The following is a 27,942-nucleotide window of genomic DNA, read 5'->3' as shown; positions in this document are numbered from 1 at the left end:
CTGAACATATTTGCACCTATTGTTAACTGTAAGTCACAGCATCATCTGTAGACTGTTCTGTCTGAAACCAGAGCTATGTGTTTTCTTCTAGTCCTGTGTATTTAGAATAACTGACATATTTCATTTTTTAAAATTTGGCCCACTTTGTAAAGTACACTTGTTTTTGTCACAATGGTGCTCAGGACAGACACAGGTATTCTCAAACTGTGCTAATCGATAGTGTGTTCCACAATGAACTTCAATTCTTTTGAGAATTTTGACCTTCTCTTTCTTCTAAAAGGTTTCCCTGTCTCATTTGGTAACACTTGAATTTTCCATCCTAAAATGTTGACAGAAAGCACTCGACAACTTTAAAGAAACAACTAATGACTTACTTCACTTACGTAAAACAAGGCTAGGAACACACTACGTGATGCTCACAATAAACTCTTGGCATGGTAGTTGCCGAGAGTATCTGTGTCATTTAAAATCGACTCACCTGTGTTGTAGCAACAGTTTTGTCAGCTTTGCCAACATGCAAATCATAAACAAAACTAATGTGTGTTGTCTTGTTATAAATACTGGGAAGTAGATGTCCTCTGCATATGGTCTTAATCATGTTGTTGTTGTTGTTGTTGTGGTCTTCAGTCCTGAGACTGGTTTGATGCAGCTCTCCATGCTACTCTATCCTGTGCAAGCTTCTTCATCTCCCAGTACTTACTGCAACCTACATCCTTCTGAATCTGCTTAGTGTATTCATCTCTTGGTCTCCCTCTACGATTTTTACCCTCCACGCTGCCCTCCAATGCTAAATTTGTGATCCCTTGATGCCTCAAAACATGTCCTACCAACCGATCCCTTCTTCTAGTCAAGTTGTGCCACAAACTTCTCTTCTCCCCAATCCTATTCAATACCTCCTCATTAGTTACATGATCTACCCACCCTATCTTCAGCATTCTTCTGTAGCACCACATTTCGAAAGCTTCTATTCTCTTCTTGTCCATACTAGTTATCGTCCATGTTTCACTTCCATACATGGCTACACTCCATACAAATACTTTCAGAAACAACTTCCTGACACTTAAATCTATACTCGATGTTAACAAATTTCTCTTCTTCAGAAACGATTTCCTTGCCATTGCCAGTCTACATTTTATATCCTCTCTACTTCGACCATCATCAGTTATTTTACTCCCCAAATAGCAAAACTCCTTTACTACTTTAAGTGTCTCATTTCCTAATCTAATTCCCTCAGCATCACCCGATTTAATTCGACTACATTCCATTATCCTTGTTTTGCTTTTGTTGATGTTCATCTTGCATCCTCCTTTCAAGACACTGTCCATTCCGTTCAACTGCTCTTCCAAGTCCTTTGCTGTCTCTGACAGAATTACAATGTCATCAGCGAACCTCAAAGTTTTTATTTCTTCTCCATGGATTTTAATACCTACTCCAAATTTTTCTTTTGTTTCCTTTACTGCTTGCTCAATATACAGATTGAATAACATCAGTGATAGGCTACAAGCCTCTCTCTCTTCCCAACCACCGCTTCCCTTTCATGCCCCTCAACTCTTATAACTGCCATCTCGTTTCTGTACAAATTGTGAATAGCCTTTCGCTCCCTGTATTTTACCCCTGCCACCTTCAGAATGTGAAAGAGAGTATTCCAGTCAACATTGTCAAAAGCTTTCTCTAAGTCTACAAATGCTAGAAACGTAGGTTTGCCTTTCCTTAATCTTTCTTCTAAGATAAGTCGTAAGGTTAGTATTGCCTCACGTGTTCCAACATTTCTACGGAATCCAAACTGATCTTCCCCGAGGTCTGCTTCTACCAGTTTTTCCATTCGTATGTAAAGAATTTGCGTTAGTATTTTGCAGCTGTGACTTATTAAACTGATAGTTCGGTAATTTTCACATCTGTCAACACCTGCTTTCTTTGGGATTGCAATTATTATATTCTTCTTGAAGTCTAAGGGTATTTCACCTGTCTCATACATCTTGCTCAGCAGATGGTAGAGTTTTGTCAGGACTGGCTCTCCCAAGGCCGTCAGTAGTTCTAATGGAATGTTATCTACTCCGGGGGCCTTGTTTCGATTCAGGTCTTTCAGTGCTCTGTCAAACTCTTCACGCAGTATCGTATGTCCCATTTCATCTTCATCTACATCCTCTTCCATTTCCATAATATTGTCCTCAAGTACATCGCCCTTGTATAGACCCTCTATATACTCCTTCCACCTTTCTGCCTTCCCTTCTTTGCTTAGAACTGGGTGGCCATCTGAGCTCTTGATATTCGTACAAGTGGTTCTCTTCTCTCCAAAGGTCTCTTTAATTTTCCTGTAGGTAGTATCTATCTTACCCCTAGTGAGACAAGCCTCTACATCCTTACATTTGTCCTCTAGCCATCCCTGCTTAGCTATTTTGCACTTCCTGTCGATCTCATTTTTGAGACTTTTGCATTCCTTTTTGCCTGCTTCATTTACTGCATTTTTATATTTTCTCCTTTCATCAGTTAAATTCAATATTTCTTCTGTTACCCAAGGATTTCTATTAGCCCTCGTCTTTTTACCTACTTGATCGTCTGCTGCTTTCACTACTTCATCCCTCAGAGCTACCCATTCTTCTTCTACTGTATTTCTTTCCCCCATTCCTGTCAATTGTTCCCTTATGCTCTCCCTGAAACTCTCTACAACCTCTGGTTCTTTCAGTTTATCCAGGTCCCATCTCCATAAATTCCCACCTTTTTGCAGTTTCTTCAGTTTCAATCTGCAGTTCATAACCAAGAGATTGTGGTCAGAATCCATATCTGCCCCTGGAAATGTCTTACAATTTAAAACCTGGTTCCTAAATCTCTGTCTTACCATTATATAATCTATCTGATACCTTTTAGTATCTCCAGGATTCTTCCAGGTATATAACCTTCTTTTATGATTCTTGAACAAAGTGTTAGCTATGATTAAGTTATGCTCTGTGCAAAATTCTACAAGGCGGCTTCCTCTTTCATTTCTTCCCCCCAATCCATATTCACCTACTATGTTTCCTTCTCTCCCTTTTCCTACTGACGAATTCCAGTCACCCATGACTATTAAATTTTCATCTCCCTTCACTACCTGAATAATTTCTTTTATCTTGTCATACATTTCATCAATTTCTTCATCTGCAGAGCTAGTTGGCATATAAACTTGTACTACTGTAGTAGGCATGGGCTTTGTGTCTATCTTGGCCACAATAATGCGTTCACTATGCTGTTTGTAGTAGGTAACCCGCACTCCTATTTTTTTTATTCATTATTAAACCTACTCCTGCATTACCTCTATTTGATTTTGTATTTATAACCCTGTAATCACCTGACCAAAAGTCTTCACTAATTCCCACTATATCTAACTTTAACCTATCCATTTCCCTTTTTAAATTTTCTGACCTACCTGCCCGATTAAGGGATCTGACATTCCACGCTCCGATCCGTAGAACGCCAGTTTTCTTTCTCCTGATAACGACGTCCTCTTGAGTAGTCCCCTCCCGGAGATCCGAATGTGGGACTATTTTACCTCCGGAATATTTTACCCAAGAGGACGCCATCATCATTTAATCGTACAGTAAAGCTGCATGTCCTCGGGAAAAATTACGGCTGTAGTTTCCCCTTGCTTTCAGCCGTTCGCAGTACCAGCACAGGAAGGCTGTTTTGGTTAATGTTACAAGGCCAGATCAGTCAATCATCCAGACTGTTGCCCCTGCAACTACTGAGAAGGCTGCTGCTCCTCTTCAGGAACCACATGTTTGTCTGGCCTCTCAATAGATACCCCTCCGTTGTGGTTGCACCTACGGTACGGCCATCTGTATCGCTGAGGCACGCAAGCCTCCCCACCAATGGCAAGGTCCATGGTCCATGGTTCATGGGGGGGGGGGGGGGGGGGGTCTTAATCATAGGATGAAGTTAATGCTGAAACAATTTGGCTATGGTAATGTAACTGTGTGAGGCGTGGTACACAGTATTGAAAGAAAGTTTGCAGTGACAAGTAACAAATGAATGTTCCTCTGAAGTCACACCTTCTTGAGACTTTCATCGAAACAATTGTTACCGTCAGCCACCACACCAAATAGAGGTTTGCAGTGGCAGGAGAAAAAAGTTGAATTGTTCCAACTTTTACTGATTGCGATTTGCTGAGTAGAACATCCATGTGTCAAAGTTAAACACATGTTTCTAAACAATACTTGCAGTCCAAAGCAATGCCAGCGGCATTTTATGTCAATTACGCCAGTTTTTTTTTTCCTTTCCTTAAACAATTGTTTCATAAAGCATAAATTGGGGAGAAATTATAAGTACATTTTTGTAAACCCTTGTCGCCAGTTTTGTAAAGGCCTTGTCACTACTGCTGTGAGGGCAAAATTGCCACTGTTGTTAAGGTAGGCTGAGCTTATGAAACGACTTTTGGTGCAGTACACCACTAAGACAATTTCTCTGTGCCACTATTACACAGCTATGCCCCAGGATCAACTAACAGGATAGATCAACTAACAGGATAGATTCCATCAAATTAATAACGAAGTTGCACAAATGAGTTAAAAAGGTTTACTTATCTTTGTGGCATGTTGAATAATGAAGTGCGCAACATGGCATGTAATATAACAAAAAAGCCCCAAGTGCAAATAATCGTAGGTAAACTTCACAGTATATAGCAAATGTGATTTACAACAGCTGTGTGTCCACTTCTAAGACTGCACTATACGAAATTTCCTGTCTGTCAGCCCTGGATGACGATCTATAACCAAGTAGGGGAGAGCTGCTCTTCTCTCTTCTGAGAAGGCTTCTGTCCGTTGTTGTCCTGTCAAAGGTGGATTGTACTTGGCTGAGGCAAAGTCAATATCTTCATTTTCAGCACTGCTCATGGTGCTGGTGGAACTCGTGCAAGTGGCGAGTCTCTAAGGCACTTGCACCAGCATGCATCTTTGTGCCTGTGGTGCTTTTGCCCTGGCTGTGTCTTGTTCGGACAACACAGCATACATTAACGCAAAAACAGGAGCGCATTTATATTGCAAACATTGGAAATTTGATGGGAGTGATAAAAAATGTTACAGGCAGTAGGAAAACATTAATTACGGGGAAGTAAAAGGGGCGTTATACTACACATCCAGTTCCCATTCATATTTAACATTTGCAAAGCATTGCTGGGTTCGCTAGTGCTCTTACAAAAGTTTATTACAATGCTGAAGTATGGAAAGGGAGATGCTGATCTTCATCATATCCCAGGTGCCGTTACATGTGTTAGTCAGTGCTTGAACAATGATTTTGAAATGTCACCTGATAAAAGGGTGAGATATGTCAGGGTCCAACCTCCATCTTAACTCCATTTGTAAGTGCCAGTAAAAGCCATTTGCCTAGTGTAGCTTGGTTCGTGACTCTAAGCTCATACTGCCTTAGGTGCCATCGAAGTAGCATCATATGAAACAACTACTGCCAGATAAACACCTGTTATTTAACAGTGTTCATGTGGCAATACGTCACTTCATTCATGCTATTGGCAACATGGCTTTGCAGCTCTGTTGCTACCCTGCATGTGCTTGTGTGTTCACTGTATATGAGTATTGTATGTTGGTGAAGAGAACAGTGATCATCACTACTGTTATCGTCGTCCGCAGCTCGTGGTCTAGTGGCTAGTGTTGCTGCCTCTGAATCACAGGGTCCCAGGTTCGATTCCCGACTTGGTTGAGGATTTTCTCTGCCTGGGGACTGCGTGTTTGTGTTGCCCTTATTATTTCATCCTCATCATTCGTGACAGTGGCTACATTGAACTGTGCAAAAAATTGGACTGTGTAATAATGGGGAATTTGTACGCACGCAGTTGAGCACCCTCCAAACCAATCGTCGTCGTCTCCGTTTATTCCTGTTTAGTGCCAAACTTCTCCAATTATGAATTCCAACCTTCATGTCTTCTATGGTACCTTCCTCCTACCTTTGCTTTGGTCATCTGTCTTGGTTCCTGCAATCACTGAGCTGAGTATATTCTTCTTGATCATTATGTCATTGCTCTCAGTACATGCCCCTGTCATTCCTGCCTTTTAATCTTAATGTAGATGACCGTGTCTCAGTTATTACGAGGGCTATCCACAAAGTACATTATGTTTTGGAATTAAAAATAAATAAAGTATTGGAATTTTTTTTATTATATACAGATGAAAGCCACACTTCAATACTACTTTTCTACATAGTTGCCATTTAAATTAAGGCACTTATCATAGCGATGATGAGCTTGGAAATTCCTTCGTCGTAAAATTCGGCTGTCTGCTCCTTCAACCGCGTGGTTACCTCTTCTTTTGGGACAGAAAAGGTGTGATTTTTTGTGGATTTCCTGGAATGAGGCACTACAATAAACTCTCAAAGGTATTGCCAAAACTCTGCACAACCTCAGAAGAGCAATACAAAACAAGCGCAGGGGAAAGTTGGGCTCAAAGATCTTACTGACTCACGACAACGCCCGGGCCCACACGGCAAATGCCACTCGTGAAGTTCTCGAATCTTTAAGTGGGAGTTGTTTCCTCATCCGCCATACAGTCCCGACCTGGCACCGAGCGGCTTCCACTTATTCCCAGCAATGAAGAAGTGGTTGGCTATGCAGCGTTTCACAGCTTCAAGAAAAGGTAACCACGTGGTTGAAGGCACAGGCGGCTGAATTTTACGACGAAGGAATTTCCAATCTCGTCCATCGCTATGATAAGTGCCTTAATTTAAATGGCAACTATGTAGAAAAGTAGTATTGAAGTGTGGCTTTCATCTGTATATAATAAAAAAAATCCAATACTTTATTTATTTTTAATTCCAAAACATAATGTACTTTGTGGATAGCACTCGTATATAGGTTACATAATTCATAGTTAAATCTCCTCCTCCACACTCCAGTTTTCCTCCACAAGTCCAAGAATATTTCTGAAAATCTTTTTTCTGGATATGTCAAGTTGCTTTCCATGAAATTTCTGGAATGTCCATGTTTCAGCACTGTATTTTAGCATTGGCCTCACTAAAATTTTATACATCATAACCTCAGTGTCCCTGAAAACCATCTTAGATTTTGACACTGTGGTAGCACTTGTTGGTGGACAGTATTATGTTTTTGTGAGTTAAGGTGACTCAACTAAGAGACACAGTTAAAGGGGTTCACATATGAGTTATATGAATTTCTTCGCAACCTTAGATGTTGACAGAAGAGATGAAATCATGTCAGCATCACAGACTTCAACAGCAAATGCATGTGGTGTTTCACCAAGAAGCATACAATATTGGCAGAGGTATTATAATTGCAAAACTGTGGTTAAAAAGTGAGGTTTAAATCTCTGAGGAAAGATGTTAGTGGAAGAATAGCTGTCAGTGATTTGGACAATTTCCAGAAAAATGATGTCCATTGTACCATGCTGGAATTTTACAACAGTGGTAAGTACCGTACAAGCAAAAAGTAACAGATGGTTTACATGACTAGATTGCTTTCACAGGCATCTGCAATTCGAATGGAAGAATTCTGAAATAATTGGAATGCAGGTACAGAGAATGCAGTGATAGAAGACATATTCTGATGGAGAAATAAGATATTGTAGTAGATAGGGCAACTTTCCTGAGCAAAAAGCACATCAGAAGAGAGTCATCGTACTATTGTTTATCTTCAGGAGACCTGGCCAAACCAAAATCACACCAGAAAGCACATCTAGCAGGATTCAAAGGGCAATGTCATTGTGAAAGGCAAGGAAACAAACTCATGTCTTTGTTGCAGGATCATCTAAGCTAACACTTACACCCACCAAATCCAGTAATTTTCATGAAGAGATGAATAGGTGCCACATGCATCTTTACAATCAATTTGAACTAGATGGATTAGCACCAGAAATGAAGCCAGATGTTGTATGGTGATCACTTACCACTGCCAGTACAAAATGATGGGCTCTAGTGAAAGAAAAGGTTGCATGCTGAAATTGTCTTTTCAGAATGAAAATGGAAAAAACGTGCAGAAATTGAGTCTTTAGAACTGGACAGTTAAATAGCAATAAAATAAATTTAAAATGCTATATTTCTGGTTCCTTGCCGCCCCAAAGCTGTCAACACTGTTCTCCCTCTTAAATCCATTTCCTGTCATTCCTCTGTACCCCAAAAAATTTACCTGTACAGGCCTGCGTAGCCTTGGGTACACAATGACTGTGCTGAAAGGTGCTCAGTGTTATATGTGGGAAGCAGAAGATCCATGTTTTTAGCTTTGTGCCGAGGTTTGAAGTAATGTGGATATAAGAAATGCTTAAAATGTTCACATAATCAAAACAGAAATAGATGTATAATTTATCACATGAGCAGTAATATATTTGGTGATGTTACACATTTTATCTCACATGAGAACGTATTAATTGGGAGGGGCAGCTGTTTCTCTACAATATTTTCTAAACATTTTCCTGATTTATGGTTTTTACACCCATAATAAATTTTGAAATAATTCGTTGTCCAGTTCTGGCTATAAAATCTTTATTGCGGTGTGCTATCTTCAGATTTTGGTTATTATATTACTATTGAGCGAGTGCCTCATATTGCATTGTGCGTACATGTTGCAGATGACATAGTTTGCTGGGCTGGGCTCAGCTGGGCATGGCTTGGCATGTGCAGGCCAGGCTCTTATAACAATGGGGTTAACTGTAAGGCCACCAGTGAGGGAAGAAAATGTCAAGAGGAGTACCTTCTACATTTTTACCTCCAGCTGGCACTTCTGTTGCTCCCTGCTGTAGATGTTTTACTTTCCTGGGAGGCAATGAGATGCAGTGTCAAATACAATGCAGACTGAATATCATTTCCATTAAACATTATTGCACTGACAGCTCCCTCATCGCACTTTTATTGCACAAAATATCAGTTCATGTTAGTGCTATATTTTGTGACATACAAAGGCCTTCAGTGTATCTTCTTCTTGCAGTACATTTTCTTACCATTTACGCAAAAGATCTGACAGCACCACGCTACTGTACTATTTAAGAACTTGCAGCGTACAGTATGACCTTTCCATGCTGATAAATATCACTTGATTCGACTGACTAGTATTAGTCATCCATAGCTTTTCTTATTGTATTGCCTTGGCCCTTCAGTTATTTGATTAACGGAAATTGATTGTTACTGGGGTTATTGTCAGAGAACTTTAGAGATTTAAAAGTCATTACATATTGGATAAATCAGTGTTTATATTCTGTTTCAGTTGTAATGAATATTGCTCACAACAATCACGTTGGAAGATGGCTCACAACATTCAAAGCAAAATGGCACCCTCTGCGTGAAGACGCATTTGTTATCGGCAGCATGATGCATCCAAGACGAGTAAGTAAATATCATAAAATTTACTGTATTTTGTAGGCTGCCTCAGCAAACGAGAAATCACTAAGAAAGAGCTTCGTATAGTAGTTGCTTACTACTTTTCGTGTGTTCCCATTTGTGGTACGCCTACACCTATATCTACTGAATACTCTACAACTGACAATGAGCGGCACATAGTAAACATGAACACTTAAATCTTTCTGTATGAGCTCTGATTTATCTTGTTTTATTATAATTATCATTTCCTCTTATATAGATGGATGTCAACGAGACACTTTCACATTTGGAGGAGAACGTTGGAGATTTCATGAAAAGATCTTGCCACATTGAAAGATGCTTTTCTGTTAATGATTGCCATTATAACACAGTTGTTACATCCGTAGTGCCGGGAAAAAGTAGAGTTTTATGAAAAATGCAAATTCTGCCTCAGAATATGAAAATGCAAAATTAAACTAAGAACACTATTTTGTAGTGAATTGTATCCAGAGGAACTGTTTTATCATAGATAGTTTGAAGTAGCTTTATTTTCTGTTTATTGGTAGTGAAAATATAACAACTTTATGTGTACTGGTATTGTACATCATGTGGTGAAGCCCAATTTGAAAAGATACCACATGTTACAACCTGTTTGCAAAATAGAAAGTGCACAAAAACAATAACTTCCCAATGCACTTGATGCTTTGCTGCCATTCTGTGGATAGTTGAAAGGTCTGTTTAAGGTATACACCAAATAATGCATCACAGTACTCAGCCGTAAGGCTTAGCACCTAGCATTTAATAAAAAAAAGAGTATGTATGATTGTTAGCTAAAGTTCGAAAGTTGGCATAATGAGGACACTTTCAACGTGGGAAAGTAAGGTGGTGGTTGTTTTGAAGCATTGTTGCGTCAAATACCACTTGAGGTCAGGCCCGAATTACCTCGTTAACAATACTCTGCCAAGCCAACTCAGCAAGCAGTTTCAGGGTAGCTGTTAATGAATGCTTTGTGTTGTGCATTGGTCGTGGTTTTCTTTTCGTGTTTGGAAATGAAGTGACTAATCTAATTTTGATTATGACCCTTAAAACACCAGAAGAGATTGCCGATCCCTGTGATGTCAGGTCTGCTGTTGCAGAACATGGGTTTAGGCTGCTGCCCTGTGTGAGGAAGCCAGGGCTTGTTTCCTCGCACTGGTCATCTCCTCTCTGATGGTCAAAATACAAACTTGTTTGTGCTCTTGGTAGGCTGCCACTATATAGTGTCCACATTCAATACTACAGTGATCGGAAAATTATTCACATAACGTTTCAGAAGTAACTTTTGGTTCATCTTGTATGCTAAGTACCTTGTCAGTTCTATGTATATCATCGTCAAGCGTGGATTGCAAGACTATGAAAGTCCACGAAAGGTAGAAATTAATATTCTCCACATTTTGTGATCATCGAATTGGGTGGGAAAAGATAAATAATGTGAAGAAAGGACTTAAATCAGACACACATTCAGTTCGTTGGTGGGAAAATCCCCTGCTACTTTACAACAGAACAGTTATGTGCTGAAAGATGAAATACAGCCAAAAGAAGAAAACAAAGGCCTTTTCGCTGATAAAGCTGTTGAAGATTTACCAAAAGCAAACACTTCTATCAAAAAGTTCCCAATCAGCACTTATTTAGTAGTCACTTTCAAATAACTGAGGCTTTGTTTGTATTCATTCATGTAGTGTGACAGTTTTACATTTATGAGTCTAATCATTTACAGAAAAAAAGTTAATTTTGACAAACATTGTTGCAGATTTTGATAAAAATAGAAGGTACATTTTTCGATACCTATATACCCATGACACTCTCCTCAGTTTCATGATAATACAAAAGTGAGCTGAGCTTTGAACTTCTTTGAAGTCTACCGTCAGTCCTATCTGGTAAGGATCCCGTGCCACACAGCTGTACTGAAGCAGATGATGAAACAATGCAGCATAGGCAGTCTCTTTAGTAGATAAGTTGCATCTCCTAAGTGTTCAGTCTATAAAACAGTCCTGGTTTTTGTTTTCTGCACAACATTATGTACGTGATCGTTCAAATTTGTTATTTGTAATTGTAATTAATAGGCACTTAATTGGATTAACAGCCTTTAGATTTGAGTGATTCATTGTGTAATCAAAGTTTAACAGAATCCTTCCAGCACTCGTGTGAATGACTTCACACTTTTCGTTATTCAGGGTCAGTTGCCACTTTTAGCACCATACTGATATCTTGTCTAAATCATTTTGCAGTTGGTTTTGATCTTCTGATGACATTACTAGATGTAAATGACAGCATAATGTGAAAACAATCTAATATAGCTGCTCACATTGTCTCCTAAATCATTTATATAGATTAGAAGCAGCAGATGGCCTATAACACTTCCTTGGGCATCTCCAGACACCATCTCTGTTGTACTCGATAACTTTGTGTCATTTGGTACGAATTGTGGCCTTTCTGACAAAGTCATGAATTCAGTCGTTCAGCTGAGACGGTACTTCATAGTCAAGCAGTTTGATTAGAAGCTGCTTGTGAAGAACAGTATCAAAAGCCTTTCGGAAACATAGAAATACTGAATCAATTTGTGATCCCCTGTCGATAGCACTCATTATTTGTGAGAATTTTCTACATCCAAAATCCTGCTACAAATTGACATCAGTGGTATGGGTCTGAAATTTATTGGTTTATTCCTACTTCCTTTCTTCAGTATTGGTGTGACTGTGCAATTGTCCAGTCTGTAAGTATGGGTACTTCGTTGAGTGAGCTATTGTACATAATTACTAAGTAAGTTGCTATTTTATCTGCATACTGTGAAAGGAATGTAATTGATGTACAATCTGGACCAGAGGTTGCCTTTATTAAGTGACTGAAGCTGCTTTGCTACACAAAGGATACCTACTTCTAAGTTACTCATGTTGGCGGCAGTTGTTGATTACAATTCTTCAATATTTACTTTATCTTCTTCAGGAAACTAATTGCGAAAACCATATTTAGTAACTGTGCTTTAGTGGCACTGTCATTAATAACATTGTACTGTTGCTGGTGTACTTAACATATGACCAGAAAGTTCACACTAAATTTTAAGCTGCTGTAAAACTTAGCTATTATTGAGGATTTTGCATTCTTTTAAATTTGGCATGCTTCTTTTTCTCTCTTCTGCCAAAGTGTGCTAACATGTTTTGTGTACCAAGGGGGTCATTACAGTGTCTCATTAATTTATTTGTTACAAATCTCTTCAGTGCTGTCGATAATGTTTCTTTGAATTTAAGCCATGTTCCTCTACGCTTACATAGATGAGAAGGAATAGATGTTGTTTCCTAGGAAGGCATGAAGCAGACTTTATATCTGCTTTTCGAAATAGATGTATTTTGTGTTTATTTTTGGTGAATTTGAATGTTAAATTATTCAGTCTCTCTACTGTGACCTCTGGATAATTAATCCCTGTATCCATCATATTGCTCCCTATTTGCTCTGGATTATTTGTTACTGAGAGGTATATCTATGTTTTCACAATCATTTATAATTTGAATGGGCTGCTGAACTAATTGTTCAAAATAATTGTCAGAGAAAGCATTTAGTAAGATTTTAGGTGATGTTTTATGACTACTGATGACTCTAAACATTTATTTTCATCAACCTATTGATGGTAGATTGAAGTTGCCACCAAGTATAATTGTATGATTCAGGTAGTGAAACGAGAGTCAAATTTTATATGAACTGTTCAACAACTGTATTATAAGAGTTGGGAGCTTAGTAAAAGGCACCAATTATTAATTTGTTCTAGTTGACAAGTGTAACCTGTACCCTTACTAAATCACAGGAACTACCTGCTTCAGTTTTGCTACAATATAGACTACTTCTAACAGCAACAAACAGGTCATCCCCAGCTGTCTTTAACCTATCCATTCTGAACACCATTATGTCCTTAGCAACAATGTTGACTGAATTTCTCTAGCTTCAGCCGTCTTTCAGTACCTATAACTATTTGTGTTGGATCTCTGGTTCTTTCTTCTTGCAGCTACAATAATTTACTGTTATAATACATGTGGTTTGTAAGTCAACCTTGTCCTGTGTTTGACGTACACCTTTTGAGACCAAAACCCTTTCTGTTCTACCTATATGCCCTTCAACCTGCCATCCAACATCCTACCACCCTATGGCACACAATTGCAGAACTGTCAGCTTATTCAGACCATCTACTTGACTCTGTACCAAAGATCCACAGTCAATCCTGGCACCGATGCTACAGATAAGAACTCTGCGTTCATATTGCAAGCAACACGGGCAGTCTTTACCAGTTCACCAGAAACCAAAGAGAATCTCTTCCGATCCAAAGTAGCAAACATCATTTGTACCAACATTAGCCACCACCTGCAGTTAACCACACCCTGTACTCTTCATGGCATCTGGCAAGACCTGGCCACATCTGGGATATTCCCTCCCTCCCACCCTCCCTGGCACGTACATAGAGGGTGCACTGGACTTCTCCCCCTCCTTGGCAACTATGTCCCTGAGGAGCCTCATTACACACCTAACATTGGAGCTCCAACCACCAGTTCTCACCCTCTGTCTCTGCCTGGATCTTGGAGGCTGAGATGCTTTCTCCAAAAGAGGACACAACTGCATAGTTTCCGGATATTGATCAACCAGAGATAGCACTTCAAACCTGTGAGGCATTTCAGTCCCCACCTCCCCCAGAAAGTCATTTTGCTGTCTGTTACACTTTGTGATGAGACTTCTCATGTGACCAAGGGTAAGAGGTCAACCTCAGTGCAGGAAGTAGCCAGGGCAGCCACATTAGTTGACCAGTTGGACAACACGTGGGGCGTGCAGGGCAGCCCTCGAGTTCCCCCTACCCGCTGCTTCCCTGTGATGTCTATTGGCAACAGCCTCAAGCTGTGTGACTGCAGTTAGCACCACTTGGAGCTGTGAGTGAATAATCACCAACTCCACCTGCACCCGAATGCAGCTATCACAGTTCCTAACAGTATTAAAGACTGCAGAATTGTACACTACACAGTCGTTAAGATGCTAAATTGTGTCTAGTATGGACATACACACACAAGAAATTTAAGAATCAAATGACTATGCCCAGAGCTAACTGAAAATGAGTCACTCCTGTTCGGAGCTTATAAATTATATCCTTTGAAAACATTGAGAGAGAGAGACAACAAACTTTTCTGTAGGTGTTTTGACGAATGCTCAAAGTGGGTAATGCAAAACAGAGCAGTCATCAACTCAAAGATTTGTGTTCTCACTTGCGCCATGAAAATTGTGGATTTTTATGAAGGTAAAAGCTGTTGTAATTAAATGTTTAGTGTGTGATTTTGTTTGTATAGGGAGTGATACTACTCGGTTCCAGCCTTTATCCAAAAATTGTGTATCTAACTGGCGGTATTTACCTTAATCAAGAAACCCATAATTGGAGTTCTGACACTCATCCATATTTCTGAATTTGTTTTGAGAAATCATGTGAGAGGTTCAAAGACTAATCTATTACATGCATGCAAGATTTTTTTTCTGTAAAGTATTCTGTAGTAGTAGTAGTAGTAGTAGTAGTAGTAGTAGTAGTGTGTCCAGCCACAGGCAGAATATCTGCACAGGTCTAGAACTGGTTTACAGCGGTCAGCTTAATCCTTATTCTTCATATTGCTTATATGAAATAATTTAAAAGGATTGACACTAAATGAAATTCTGTGTGATAAAACTTCTTGATACTCAAATAGATAGCAAAGTGCTCTATGTACATTACTAAATGATTATCCACAAACCTAGTACAATTGCCGGTTGTCTAATAGCTTCCAGGAGCAATTGATATTTTATTTTTTCATATTTCGCATAGTTATTGACCACATTAAAATGATCTCGTAATTTATTTGTTAAGAGGTATACTCGTATGTTAAAAGTTTTACCCTTTGAAGTCCTAAGTTGGAAAATGAAAACCTCACTTACATCTGTTTCAGTACTAATTCAGTGTTCGGTCACTAAGAGAATCCAGATATTGCCTTTATTGTCTGCAGCTTTGGCTACTTGACAACAAAACACATCCTTTCATCTTCTGTCTTTTATTGTTGTTCAGGTAGTGACCATAGTGATACTGAATTTGACATTGACTTTAGTGGCTCAGAAACTGCAGAATATTTTAATGTTACTTTTTTGTTGGAGACTAAAAGTGAAGAAAGTTTGTTAGACAATGGTTTAACAAATGCTCTCCAGTGGTAGGAGATAAATATGTCAACTGTGCTCCAGCCAGCTCCTCAAAAATTTCTGTCCACAGGAAACCCTGCTGTACATGAAGTGAACAGCTTTGCCAACAATGTCGTGTGATGTGGAACAGGTCATTGATAACAACTTCATAAACATCGTTGTCACAAAGTATAAAGTGCAACAGGTTTCCCATTGGAAAGACTACCAGCAATGAAATGAGTTTATTGGTGGTGTACTGCCTCAAAGCATTGTGATGAGGCCAAAAAATGCCTTAGTTTTTTTGGGTAATTTGGTGTACAATCCTGTGAACCACCCACAGGTGAAGCTAAGTAAAATTATCCTATACTTCACCATCTTGATAACAATTTCAAAAGCTTGTGCATGCCAGACAGAGGTGTAATAATGACTTGTATAGGTAGAGTACTGACCACTGAAAATGGCAAGGTTTGGCATCAAGATGTTTACATTATGAGAATACTAAACTGGGTATGTGTGGTGTCATTTAAATACACAGGAAAAGGAAGGAAATTGGACAAAATCTGTGATGAATGCTACAGTCAACTCGTACTGTAATGACACTGATAAAACCACTTCCGAATAAAGGCTATAACATTACCATTGATAACCATTACATGTCACCTCAACTTGCTGACTTGTATAGAGAACTGTCACATATGGAACTGTGCCTTGCAAAAAAGAGATGTGCCACTATCATTTCATCGTAAGAAATTAAAGAGGAGGGAAGTTGTTGCTTTGTAGAGGGGAAAAGTTACAGTAATTCGATAGGACAACAGATGTTTCTATTTTGACAACAGTTCACAAGGCTGAAATGGAAGCTGTAGATAAAAGATGCAGAGAAATGTTGAAGCTAGTAGCTGTCATTGCACACAATGACACAATGAGCAGAGTAGAAAAAGTAGATCAGCACTTGGCTAACAACCCAGTGACTTGTAAAAGGGGAAAGAAGTATTACAAGAAAATCTTTTCCATCTCATAGAACGTGCTATGTAGAATGTATATGCTCCATAAAAAAAGGAGGTAAAGAAGTCCCCTAGAGTTCTCTGTTTCTGCTATTGAGAACATGATTTCAAAACACTAGAAGAGGGGATTGCTTCAGAAGTAGCAGATTGTCCCTCTTAAAGTGCAGATCCCAGGTGACTGATTGTCCAACATTTTCTGTCAATAACTCTACCCGCTGTGAAGAAACAACATCCAACACGGTCTCTCGCAATGTGCAGCCATGTTTGGGATACAGATGGGAAAAAGGCAAGAAGGGAATAAAGACACCGTGTGTGAAGACTGTGATGTCACCTTGTGCATTGTTCCTTGCTTTTGTGTTTGTTGCACAGCTACAAACATTTAAAGCCATTGCAAAATTTGTGGTTTAACTTGATACACACACAGAAAGTTAAAAAATGGCTTAAGTTGCAGAATACTTAAGTTAAAGACCAGTGCCAGAGTAAACTCAGGATTCTATTTATGACGAGCACCAAAAATTTGTAATTCATTATTTTGAACTTTGAGTTACCTTTATATATCTGTATGTAATGTCATTTATTAAAGGACTTCTTCCATTCATTAAAAAAAGAACATAATATGTAAAGGCAAGTATTACACTTAGAAACTGTATGTTTGTCATGAGGGAGTGTAACTGGCAGTGCACAAATATGCATACTTCATTCATCCAGTGTTTGAGAATGAGAGCACTTAGTGACTTCAGACGAAGCTTACACATAATTTATGAAACTTTTCCTCTTCCCTCTCTCCCTCACACACACACACACACACACACACACACACACACACACACACACACACACACCACATGAGATGAAAGGAAAAAGTTTTGTCACTTCCTACATTTTCGCTGTTTGGGCAGGTGCAATAAGACTTGTGTAATAGACTTAGCGTTTTAATTCATTACTGTTTTACTGTAGACTCTCTTCACAATACAGTTCACATACAGTATCCGCATATACCAATGAATGTGCCTACAAAATTACATCCTAATGCAGCTCATAGTTTAGGAGACATGATGTCATAAATCTTGGGATGCGAGAAAAACTAGCTTCAACGTAAAATGGAGTGCAGATTACCCCTTTATATTCGTCCGTTGTTTCATAATTAGAGCACTTAGTGACTTCCAGCAAACCTGAAGCAGAATTTCAGACCTTTCCAAAACTTCTCCGTACTTACATGTTTGAAGGGAAATATTGAATGCATTATCTTATTTATAAAGTAATCAGACATATAAAGTTGTTTAGTACATGGGGGAGTGATTCTGTAAAGACTCCAACCAGTAAAGGTTGGATACTAAAGTGAAATAAAATCATCGTGTTGAAAATCAGATTAAAACTTATTCTCGTGTAGTTTCTACCTAAAAGTGTAACACATTTTGCTCAACTACGAACAAGCAAACTCCTGAAATTGGCAGCATAAAATTCTTCTTGTTGCCATATTAACGAAGCAGTTGTAATGGTGCTAATCTGGTGGTAAGCTCTTCTTTTTGGTAACAATCAAAGTTCATGGCCTCAAAAATTGAAAACTTTTTGGGTGTTGACTGTTGTTATACAATAATGGATACACCACCATTGTATTTAGTTCCACTTGTTAACTCATTGAATAAATTTAGTTTGATTTTCTGATCAGTGAGTAGGTTCTCAATTCTTCCGTTTATATATCGCGAAAACCAAGCTAACCCATACAATCAGTGGTAACACATATAACATACCACCTCCTTCCACTAATCACAGTCAGCTACTAAAGTCACTATAAACATTTAGTGAGGCACATGTCAACAACACATCTATAAGATCCAAACTAATGAATGCAGTTCTTGTCCATATCAGTCGAAGTAGTTCAGAGATACTGAATGACATACATGTTAATTGAATGATTTCTGATGGCAGACTGACTTTCATGCACTCACTCCATAACATCATCTGAACAGAAACTCTTGCAGATAATTTAGCTTGATGATTGTTAACTACGAACTTTGATACACTTTATACAATATGAACTACAAACTTTCGTTGAGGTTGAGGTATTAACTGCGTAGTTATTTGCATTGACTCTTGCAAAGGTAATAAAAGATTGCAGAATAGCTCATAAGATTTTGAAGCAGAGACTGGGAATTTTTGGGTAAGGGGGGGGGGGGGTATTCTGAGGCAGATGAAAGGATATTTTATAATTTAATTAGTTGCATATTAATTTAGAAAACTGTAAGATGATAATTTACTATTGCAAACGAGTTCTGTGCTGCAACAATAACTTTGCTTGCATAATATATGGCTTGTTAACAGAGTAAAAAAGATCAGAGAACTATTTAGGACGCTTTGGCTTTAAATTACCTATTTACAAATATGGTTGCTGTTTGAAATTGTTAATGTCTACAAATCCGTAATGACTTAATTGAGCAGTGGGTGATTGTTTCAGAAAATTGAGGCAAGTAAAGTGCATGGGCTTTGAGAAATAAATATAACAACTCAAATATCATATATTTGGGTATGTCTGACTTCATAATTACGTTTATCAGGTAGCAATTACGGAAAGGATAGATTGCTGTTGTCCGCAGCTCGTGGTCGTGCGGTAGCTTTCTCGCTTCCCGCGCCCGGGTTCCCGGGTTAGATTCCCGGCAGGGTCAGGGATTTTTCTCTGCCTTATGATGACTGGGTGTTGTGTGATGTCCTTAGGTTAGTTAGGTTTAAGTAGTTCTAAGTTCTAGGGGACTGATGACCATAGATGTTAAGTCCCATAGTGCTCAGAGCCATTTTTTGATTGCTGTTCACTGTAAAAGATTACACGTTGAATTGCAGACAGGCACAATGAAAAGGTGGTTACAAAACAAGCCATCGGCCAAAACCTTCATCAGAAAAGAAAAACGCACATGAACTCACACCTCAGACATACATGACCGCTCTCTTTGGTTGCTCAACCCAGACTGGAAGTGAAATGTGTTGAACGGTAGCAATCATTGGTAATAGAGTGGGGAAGGGGGATGGATAACAGGGTACGGATGAGGGAAGATGAAACAGTGCAGTCTGGCAGTGTGTGCAGGGACTAGAGGTGGCAGAAAAGGCTATGTAATTTAGTGTCTGGAGGCTGTGGGGGAGGAAGGGAAAGGAAAAAAAGGGAGTGGAAAGCAGAGAAGGAAAAAGACTGGTGGGTGCATTGGCAGAGAGCAGTGCACAATGAAGAAGAGGGGATGTGAGTTGGGAGGAGGTAATAGGGGGCAGAAACTGTTGGGTGGAGGGTGTGGGGACAGTAGGTTACTGTAGGTGGAGGCCAGATTGATTTCTGGAATGGATTAGGTGTTGTAAGGTTAATTCCTATCTGCACAGTTCAACTGCATGTTGTGCGTGCTTAACAGCAGTCGCAACAGAGCTAGTACACAGCATGGCTGCTTTCTCAGTGGCCCAGCCTCTGATGGAGTAGGATAAGCCTGTGGCAGGACTGGAATGAGGAGTGCACAGTGGGTGGAGTGGGCTAGTCTTGCACCCGGGGCTTCCACGGGGATATGATCCTTATGGCATGGGATTGGGAGTGGCATAGGGGTGTACTAGGATGTAGTGAAGGTTGGGTGGGCAAGGAAAAACCACACGTTGTCATATTAATTTGAGAGACTTGTGCTTTTCTCATTGTCACTTACATGTAGGTTGCTCTTGGGATGGGATACTGAAAGAATTATATATCTGCTTAATTAATAGCAAGATGATGAAAGTAGTTTATAAGAAAGTATTGTGATAGAATAAGTTAATTAAGTATGAAATATAGTGAACACAAAGCACAGTTTTCTTTAATTAAATAGGGCTGTATTGAGAGTATTTTCACCAGGACATGTTCCATCTTTCTCATCAGTGTATATTTTAAGGGAAAGAATTTGAGATTTATCTATGTTGTTGAGCTTCTATAGACATTTTTGAATGTTAACGAATGTTTTCAACTGTTCTAAAATGTGTTCTATAAAGAAATGACCAGCAGAGTACTATATTCCAAATTGGCTTATTGATGAATAGTTTAGTGGCTTTAAGAGTACAAAAGAGTATTTCATAGCATTTAAAAATTTTAACATGGCATACTAACATTTTTACAATGTCTCTCTATGGCCATCTTTTCAGAGATGGTTTGCAGGACATTATCTGTTCAGTACATAATGTGAAATCAAATGCCTTCCAGCCATCTAATTTTCTAACTTAATTTATTGTGTACCAGTGATATATTATGAAATCTTAAAGTCCCCTGACTGATGTGTAGGAAGATTCTAACCATGGTTCTAGTCAAAAAGGGGGACAGCATTCAAAAACTGGTGTCTGTAGATTTTTGATACAGTGATCACTTCAAACATCATCTGCTGGCTGTTGACCGTAACCGAGGTTGGAATCTTCCTACACATTAGTCAGGGGACCTGAAGATAGTGTAATGTATCACTGAAACAGGTAGCCCAATAAATTAAGAGTTTGGAAATGAGACAGCTGAAAGGTGCTTGATTTGACATTCTATTCTTACTGTGTTATAGAGTGATCTGGAATGTTGGAAGAGAACAAATGAAATTAAAAACCATGTGAAGCTGGTCTTTTTCAGCTAGTTTTTTAAATAAAGCCATATATATTTGAACCTGCATGTTTTGTTTAGCATAACTGAACATACAGATTTGTTTGGTAAACTGATTTCAGGTCAAACTAGAACTTAACTGATGGTTATCACAACATTATGCTTAAAGTAATCAATTATCCAAGGGCTCATGCAGAGATAAAACATACACTGTTGCAAAATAATGACCTGACGTGATACAGCATGGCACAAAACAGTGACACGGAATAGTAACAATAATAAGAGGGTTGACTGAAAAGTAATGCTTCCACCTTCGTAACTTTTCAACAGGTGGCAGCGTTGGTAGGTGGCAGTGTTGGTAGGTGGCAGGCACTGGCTTGTTCTGTAGCCTCTTCTCTACAGCTCCAGTTGGTGGTAAGCCTTAGCACTGAACGGTTGTATTGCTACAGTGTAAAGTATGGAACCCTGCACAGACAGTCGGTCAATGCGATTTAAGCAACGTGCAGTCATTGAAGTCTGGACAGCAGAAGGTGTCACCCCAAAGGAGATTCATCAGAGAATGAAAGCAGTTTATGGTAATTGTGTTGATGTGAGTACTGTGTGTCGTTGGGAGAGTAAGTTTGAAGATGTTGAGGCGGGAACATTTGACCTGTGTGACAGACAGAGTTGGACATCCTGTGACAGCAACTACTGAGTATCACAAGCAGAATGTTGACAGATTGTTTCAGGAAGATGGTCGTATCACTTACAGAGAAATTGCAAGCACAATTGGCATTTCACAAGAACGTGTGGGTCACATTATTGCTTTGCTTGGCTATCGGAAGATTTGTGCAAAAATGGGTGCCCCGGATGCTGACTCCTGAAATGGAAGCTCACAGACTTGAAATTTGACGGGAACTCCTCTCAAGTTACGAGAATAAAGGCGACGCCTTTCTCTATTCAGTTGTGACAGGAGATGAAATGTGGGTACACCATTACGACCCGGAGACTAAACATCAGTCTATGGAATATCAACACACTCGCCCCAGAAAAAGAAATTAAAGACACAGCCGTCAGCTGGAAAAATCATGGCCACAGTGTTCTGGGACACAAATGGTGTTATCCATGTTGATTTCCTTGATCGTAAAACAGCAATAAATTCAGAGCGTTAAATCACAACACTGCGAACTCTGAAATGACGGTTAACAAGGGTCCAAAAGGAAAAGGGAAATGTTTTCCTCCAACATGAAAATGCCAAACCACACACTTCACGTGCCACCACAGCAGAACTTCAGTGATTGAATCTCACCACCGTACGGCATCCTCCACACAGTCCAGATTTAACACCATTTGACTTCAATCTGTTCCCAATAATGAAAGACGATTTGCGGGGACGTCATAATGCTTCTGATGATGATGTTGAGATAACTGTGAGACTGTGGTTGCGGAAACAGTGTGTTGACTTCTTCTGCGACGGCTTCAGAAAACTTGTTTGTCATTGGCAGAAATGTATCCAATTGGCTGGTGATTATGTGGAAAAGTGAATATGGGTAATTAAAGATCTCATTCTAAGGATTACTTCTGTGTTTGATTTATTAAAATATTTCCATCCAAACCCAATTAATGAAGGTGGAGGCATTACTTTTCATTCAACCCTTGTAGAATTTTCAAAAGCAGCAGTAGATACACAAGAGCTTATAACTTCTGGAATTGTAGATAAGCATTAAGGAACTGCAGTTGTTTTGGTGTGTTGCAAATGATACATTGTCACATAGTTAATCAGAACACACACAGAACATCGGTTCTGTTTCTGTAACGTCAGTACTTTCATCAATCATAATGAACAACAAAAAATCCTTATGGTGAATTACAAGAAGACAGCATATTATTTGGAGAAGAATTTCTCAAAGTTATTTTAAATTGTTCTTGTGTGTTTCAAAATTACACTGATGAGCCAAAACATGACCGTGTACTTGTTCGTCCATCTTTGAAACAAAATACATATCAGAGTCCAAGTATCAGGGGTCAGACAGTTTGTTGGTAGGTTTGTGGAGGTATGTTGCATTAGATGTTTATGCACGGGTCATGTAATTTGCATAAATAATAGACCACTGATTTGCATTTGGGGTGATGATGCCCAATAGTGACCCAGTAGGGTTCCATAGGATTTACATCAGGCAGATTTTGTTACTGAGACATCAACGTGAGTTCATTATAATGCTCCTTGAACCACTGTAGTACGGTTCTGGCTTAGAGACATGGACAGTTATACTCCTGAAAGATGACATAGACATCTGGGAAGACAAGACGTGAAGGGACGCAGGTGATTTGCAGCTGTCAGAATGTCTTTGATTACTGCCACAGGTCCTATGCAAGTCTCATAGCATGATACTTCTCCCACCAAACTGCAGCTGTGGCGTGCTGCATGTTTTGGTACACTGTTCACCTCGATGAAAGCATTTATAGAGGTGATCATTGACATAGTGTAGTAAAAATATGATTCACTCGTAAAGCTGACATGTTTCCCTTGATCAACTATTGAATCCTGTTGGTGCTATGTCCATCGCAGTCATAATTGACGATGTCGTTCTGTCAGTAAGTGAACATGTATGGGAGGTCTGCCCTGGAACTTCATGTTCAACAATGTATGATGAATGTGTGCTCTGAAACTCTTCTGCATGCACAAGCATTGTGATCTTTCGGCAGATATGCCACAGATCACTACGTATCCTACTTTACAGATCACAGATAGGCCTCTCGACCCCACATTCTGTGAAGTCGTGGACATACAACCATTTAGCTTCTAGTTGTAGTTTCACTGTCTTTTTACCTATTTCTGTAGATGCTAATGACAGTAACACGTGAACATTTGACTAGCTTTGCCGTTTGAGATACTCGTTCATAGGTTCTGCAAAATAATAATCTGCACTTTGTCCAAATTGCATATGTCAATGGATTTGTAGCACGTATCCTCACTAGTGTGATCCCCCCCCTCCGTGTCTGCTCCGATTATGTACTTCCGTTACCCCATCGTGTGCCTGCAGTGCTGGCAGGCGACATCCAACAGATAATAATGTTTTGGTTTATTAGTGTGTCTCCTGCTTAAGAGCTATATACAAATGCCTGAGTAACGTATCAGGATAAAGAACTCTCGATTAAGATTACTTTCTTTAATTGTTTTGACAGCATGTTTAACAATCCATTTTCAGCTTGTAGAGCAATCTCCAGTAGTCAGCATATCAAGCTGATTAAGTAGATGAAGACCAAACTTAAACAAAAATGCAAGAATACGAAGTACTTGTAAAATTTAACCATGATTGATGACACATGTTGAACTCAAATTTTTTATCGTACCTCTAGGAAAGCAGTAGAGCGCTCTGGTGGTGACACACTGCCCTGACCTCAACTTTGAAACTTCTCAGAAAGTCAGTTACTGCAATACCTGTTATGCATGTGTAAATATTCTCATTACTTACAAAAATATGCCAGTATCAGATTCAGATCTGTCTGTAAGACCCAAAAATCATATTTTAACGTAGTTAAGATGACGTTTGTGAATACTGTGACATTTGTGCACAGTTTCTCTAACCATTGTACACAATATTGTAATAGGTCAACTAGCTCATTAATGTAACAGGCAACTCATTTGAAGGCAATGTAGTGCGATAGATAGTACAAAACTTATCTAAACAAGTCCTTGTTTTTAATGACATACTAAAGCATTTGTGGTAATAACTGCAATGCATAGTTGATCCTCTATTTGGTGAGATGGATTTTGTTCAGTCACATGATTGCCTATTTTTCATAAAGCTTTTCCATTTAAATTACTGACCTGCCGATTTTTATTAATATAGTGGACCTTATTCTTCATTTAGTCCATTACGATATACACAGCATCATTCTGTGAACAATAAATTGTAACAGAAATTTTGGATGTGACTGGTAGAGTTCTTTATATCATTCAGAATAAAATGTTGTACAAGTTTTGGAAGTCTTCAAATAAGACTGACGATGACACGTGGAAAAATCGGGTCTACTGCCGGATGTTTGTGTCGCTCTGGCACAATATTTCGGCCACGTAACTCATTGCCTTCTTCAGGTGCTACCTGAGACTGCTGTGTTGGAGGATCTTGTCCAGTATTTATGCCCAGAGGGCGCTGGGTGCTCTCTTTGCCGTCTGCGCCTGCCTGGCGCTGCTTGTAATGTGTTGTCTCTTCCCCGGTGTTCCCTGAGACGTCCGCGCCCGACTTGGACACCATCTATGGCAACTCTCTGAGGCCTGTCCTGTGTCGGGCGTTCCGTTGGCGGTCCGCGCCCGCCAGGTGCTGCTCCTGAGGTTTTAACCCCTCCCTGGTGCTCCCACGGATGTCCGCGTCCGCCTAGTCCACCATCTGCAGTTGTGGCAGCTGTCTGAGGCCCGTCTTGCGTCGGGGGCTCTGTTCGCGGTCCGCGCCCGCCTGGCGCTGCTGGTAAGGTGTTTCTTCCCCGGTGCTCCCTCAGACGTCCGCGCCTGACTTGGTCTCCATCTGTGGCAGCTCTCTGAGGCCTGTCCTTTGGGACAGTGTCATAAAGGAGGCCATCGAGATCAAGGTCACTGACAACCTAATAAACTGAGACAGCGGTTACCAGCTTAGCTCGTCGTGGAGTCCAGCTCTGGAGCTTATTGGGGCTCAATGGAATGAACCAACAAACTCCTCAAGACGTAGTAACACTGCAGGAGTAGCGCCAGGCGGGTGCGGACCGCGAACGCAACTCCCGACGCAGGACAGGCCTCTGACAGCTGCCACGATCGCAGATGGTGGACGAGCCGAGCATGGATGACAGTCGGAGCACCAGGAAAGTGCCAACACCGCAGGATCAGCGCCAGGCGGGCGTGGACCGCCAATGGAGGTTATGAAGGTTAGGTGGACGGCGGAAAGACACTCTTGGTGAAGTGGGGAGGATTTCATGAAGAATGGATCTCATTTCAGGGCTGGATTTGAGGAAGTCGTATCCCTGCTGGAGAGCCACATTCAGAGTCTGATCCAGTCCCGGAAAGTATCCTGTCACAAGTGGGGCACTTTTGGGGTTGTTCTGTGGGAGGTTCTGGGTTTGAGGGGATGAGGAAGTGGCTCTGGTAATTTGCTTCTCTACCAGGTCGGGAGGGTAGTTGCGGGATGTGAAAGCTGTTTTCAGGTTGTTGGTGTCTTGGTTCATCCCTATGAAATCCCCAAACCACCTTCCCTACCCTCTGGATCCTACCCTTGTAACCGCCCCCGGTGTAAAACCTGTCCCATGCACCCTCCCATCACCACCTACTCCAGTCCTGTAACGCGGAAGGTGTACACGATCAAAGGCAGAGCCACGTGTGAAAGCACCCAAGTGATTTACCAACTGACCTGCATACACTGTGAAGTTTTCTATGTGGGAATACCAGCAACAAACTGTCCATTTGCATGACTGGACACATGCAGACAGTATTTGTTGGTAATGAGGATCACCCTGTGGCTAAACATGCCTTGGTGCACGGCCAGCACATCTTGGCACCGTGTTACACTGTCCGGGTTATCTGGATACGTCCCACTAACACCAACCTGTCAGAACTCCGGAGATGGGAACTTGCCCTTCAGTATATCCTCTCTTCGCGTTACCCACCAGGCCTCAACCTCTGCTAATTTAAAGTTGCTGCTGCTCATACCTCACCATCATCTTTGCCTCTGTACTTCCGCCTCGACTGACGTCTCTGCCCAAACTCTTTGCCTTTACAGATGTCTGCTTGTGTCTATGTACGTGCGGATGGATGTGTGTGTGTGTGTGTGTGTGTGTGTGTGTGTGTGTACCTGTCCTTTTTTCCTCCCTAAGGTAAGTCTTTCCGCTTCCGGGATTGGGATGACTCCTTACCCTCTCCCTTAAAACCTACATCCTTTTGTCTTTCCCTCTCCTTCCCTCTTTCCTGATGAAGCAACCGTTAGTTGCGAAAGCTTGAATTTTGTGTGTATTATATGTGTTTGTTTGTGTGTCTATCAACATGCCAGCACTTTCATTTGGTAAGTTACATCGTCTTTGTTTTTAGTTATAATTTTCCCACGTGGAATGTTTCTCTCTATTATATTCAAATAATTTATTTTACAAGATGATCATTGTGATCCTCTAAGGCAGCAGGTCTAGTATGTGATAGTTCTGAAACTTCCTAATTTTTGGTATCTGTAATGGCATCATAGTTTCATATTGAAGTGTACACGTTATTGTATTGAGTTTTTCAAATTAAAATTAATATTTTGATTTTTAGGTGCAGCTGTATGGTATTCATGGAAAAATAGTTCATGAACTCATGGATCCAGAACTTCAGGTGGTTCTCTCTGTTTGCGAATTTCATCCAACTCAGCTGGCTTTTGTTGGTGGCAGCAGCTCTGGCAGAATATATGCTTTTGTGTAAATATTTGTTTGAAGCGCCAGTTTCATACAGCGAACACTTTTTGTTAATGAAGATTTACTTATTTTTTAAAGCACCTTTTCCTGATTTTTAACCTTTTTATTGATTGTTCATGCAAAATTAAAATTTCAGTTGAAACACGTAATAGTACATTTTTATGTATGTTTTCTTACTTAGTAAAAATTGTCAACACTGTCAATAAGTGGAACCAGAAGAATAAAGAAAAAGTGTTGCTAATCTGATGGGATGCAGGAAAATAAGCACGAGCACTTTTACATACAGGGCGAGTCAGGAGGAAAGGTACATGCTTTGTGATGCGATAGTACTAGTGATTCTGAACAAAGAACTTCATATGGACATATGCCCAAACACTAATGGTTTCAGAGTTAGAACATGTTTAATATGACTTTGGTACGTGTGTCTTTAATAGCTCGAAAACCACACACTCAGTACACAAACTGAATTAAATTTGCTACAAAAAGGTTCCTGTTTATTTTTTG

The 27,942-nt window shown here is 40.0% G+C and overlaps 1 protein-coding gene across 1 annotated transcript in view; it reads left to right on the top strand.

The window, feature by feature from the left end:
• Positions 1-27,587, top strand: part of LOC126466663 (WD repeat-containing protein 76-like) — a 168,237-nt gene extending 140,650 nt beyond the window's left edge. Inside the window, exons 11-12 of the mRNA XM_050096400.1 lie at positions 9,188-9,306; positions 27,299-27,587. Coding sequence (XP_049952357.1) covers positions 9,188-9,306; positions 27,299-27,445 — 266 coding nt within the window. The 3' untranslated portion in view covers positions 27,446-27,587. The remainder of the gene's footprint in view (positions 1-9,187; positions 9,307-27,298) is intronic.
• Positions 27,588-27,942: the final 355 nt, after the last annotated feature.

Source organism: Schistocerca serialis, chromosome 1, assembly GCF_023864345.2.
Source record: "Schistocerca serialis cubense isolate TAMUIC-IGC-003099 chromosome 1, iqSchSeri2.2, whole genome shotgun sequence".
NCBI lineage: Eukaryota > Metazoa > Arthropoda > Insecta > Orthoptera > Acrididae > Schistocerca > Schistocerca serialis.
Note: the sequence above shows the minus strand (reverse complement) of the source record. Positions and strands in the feature narration are given on the sequence as shown.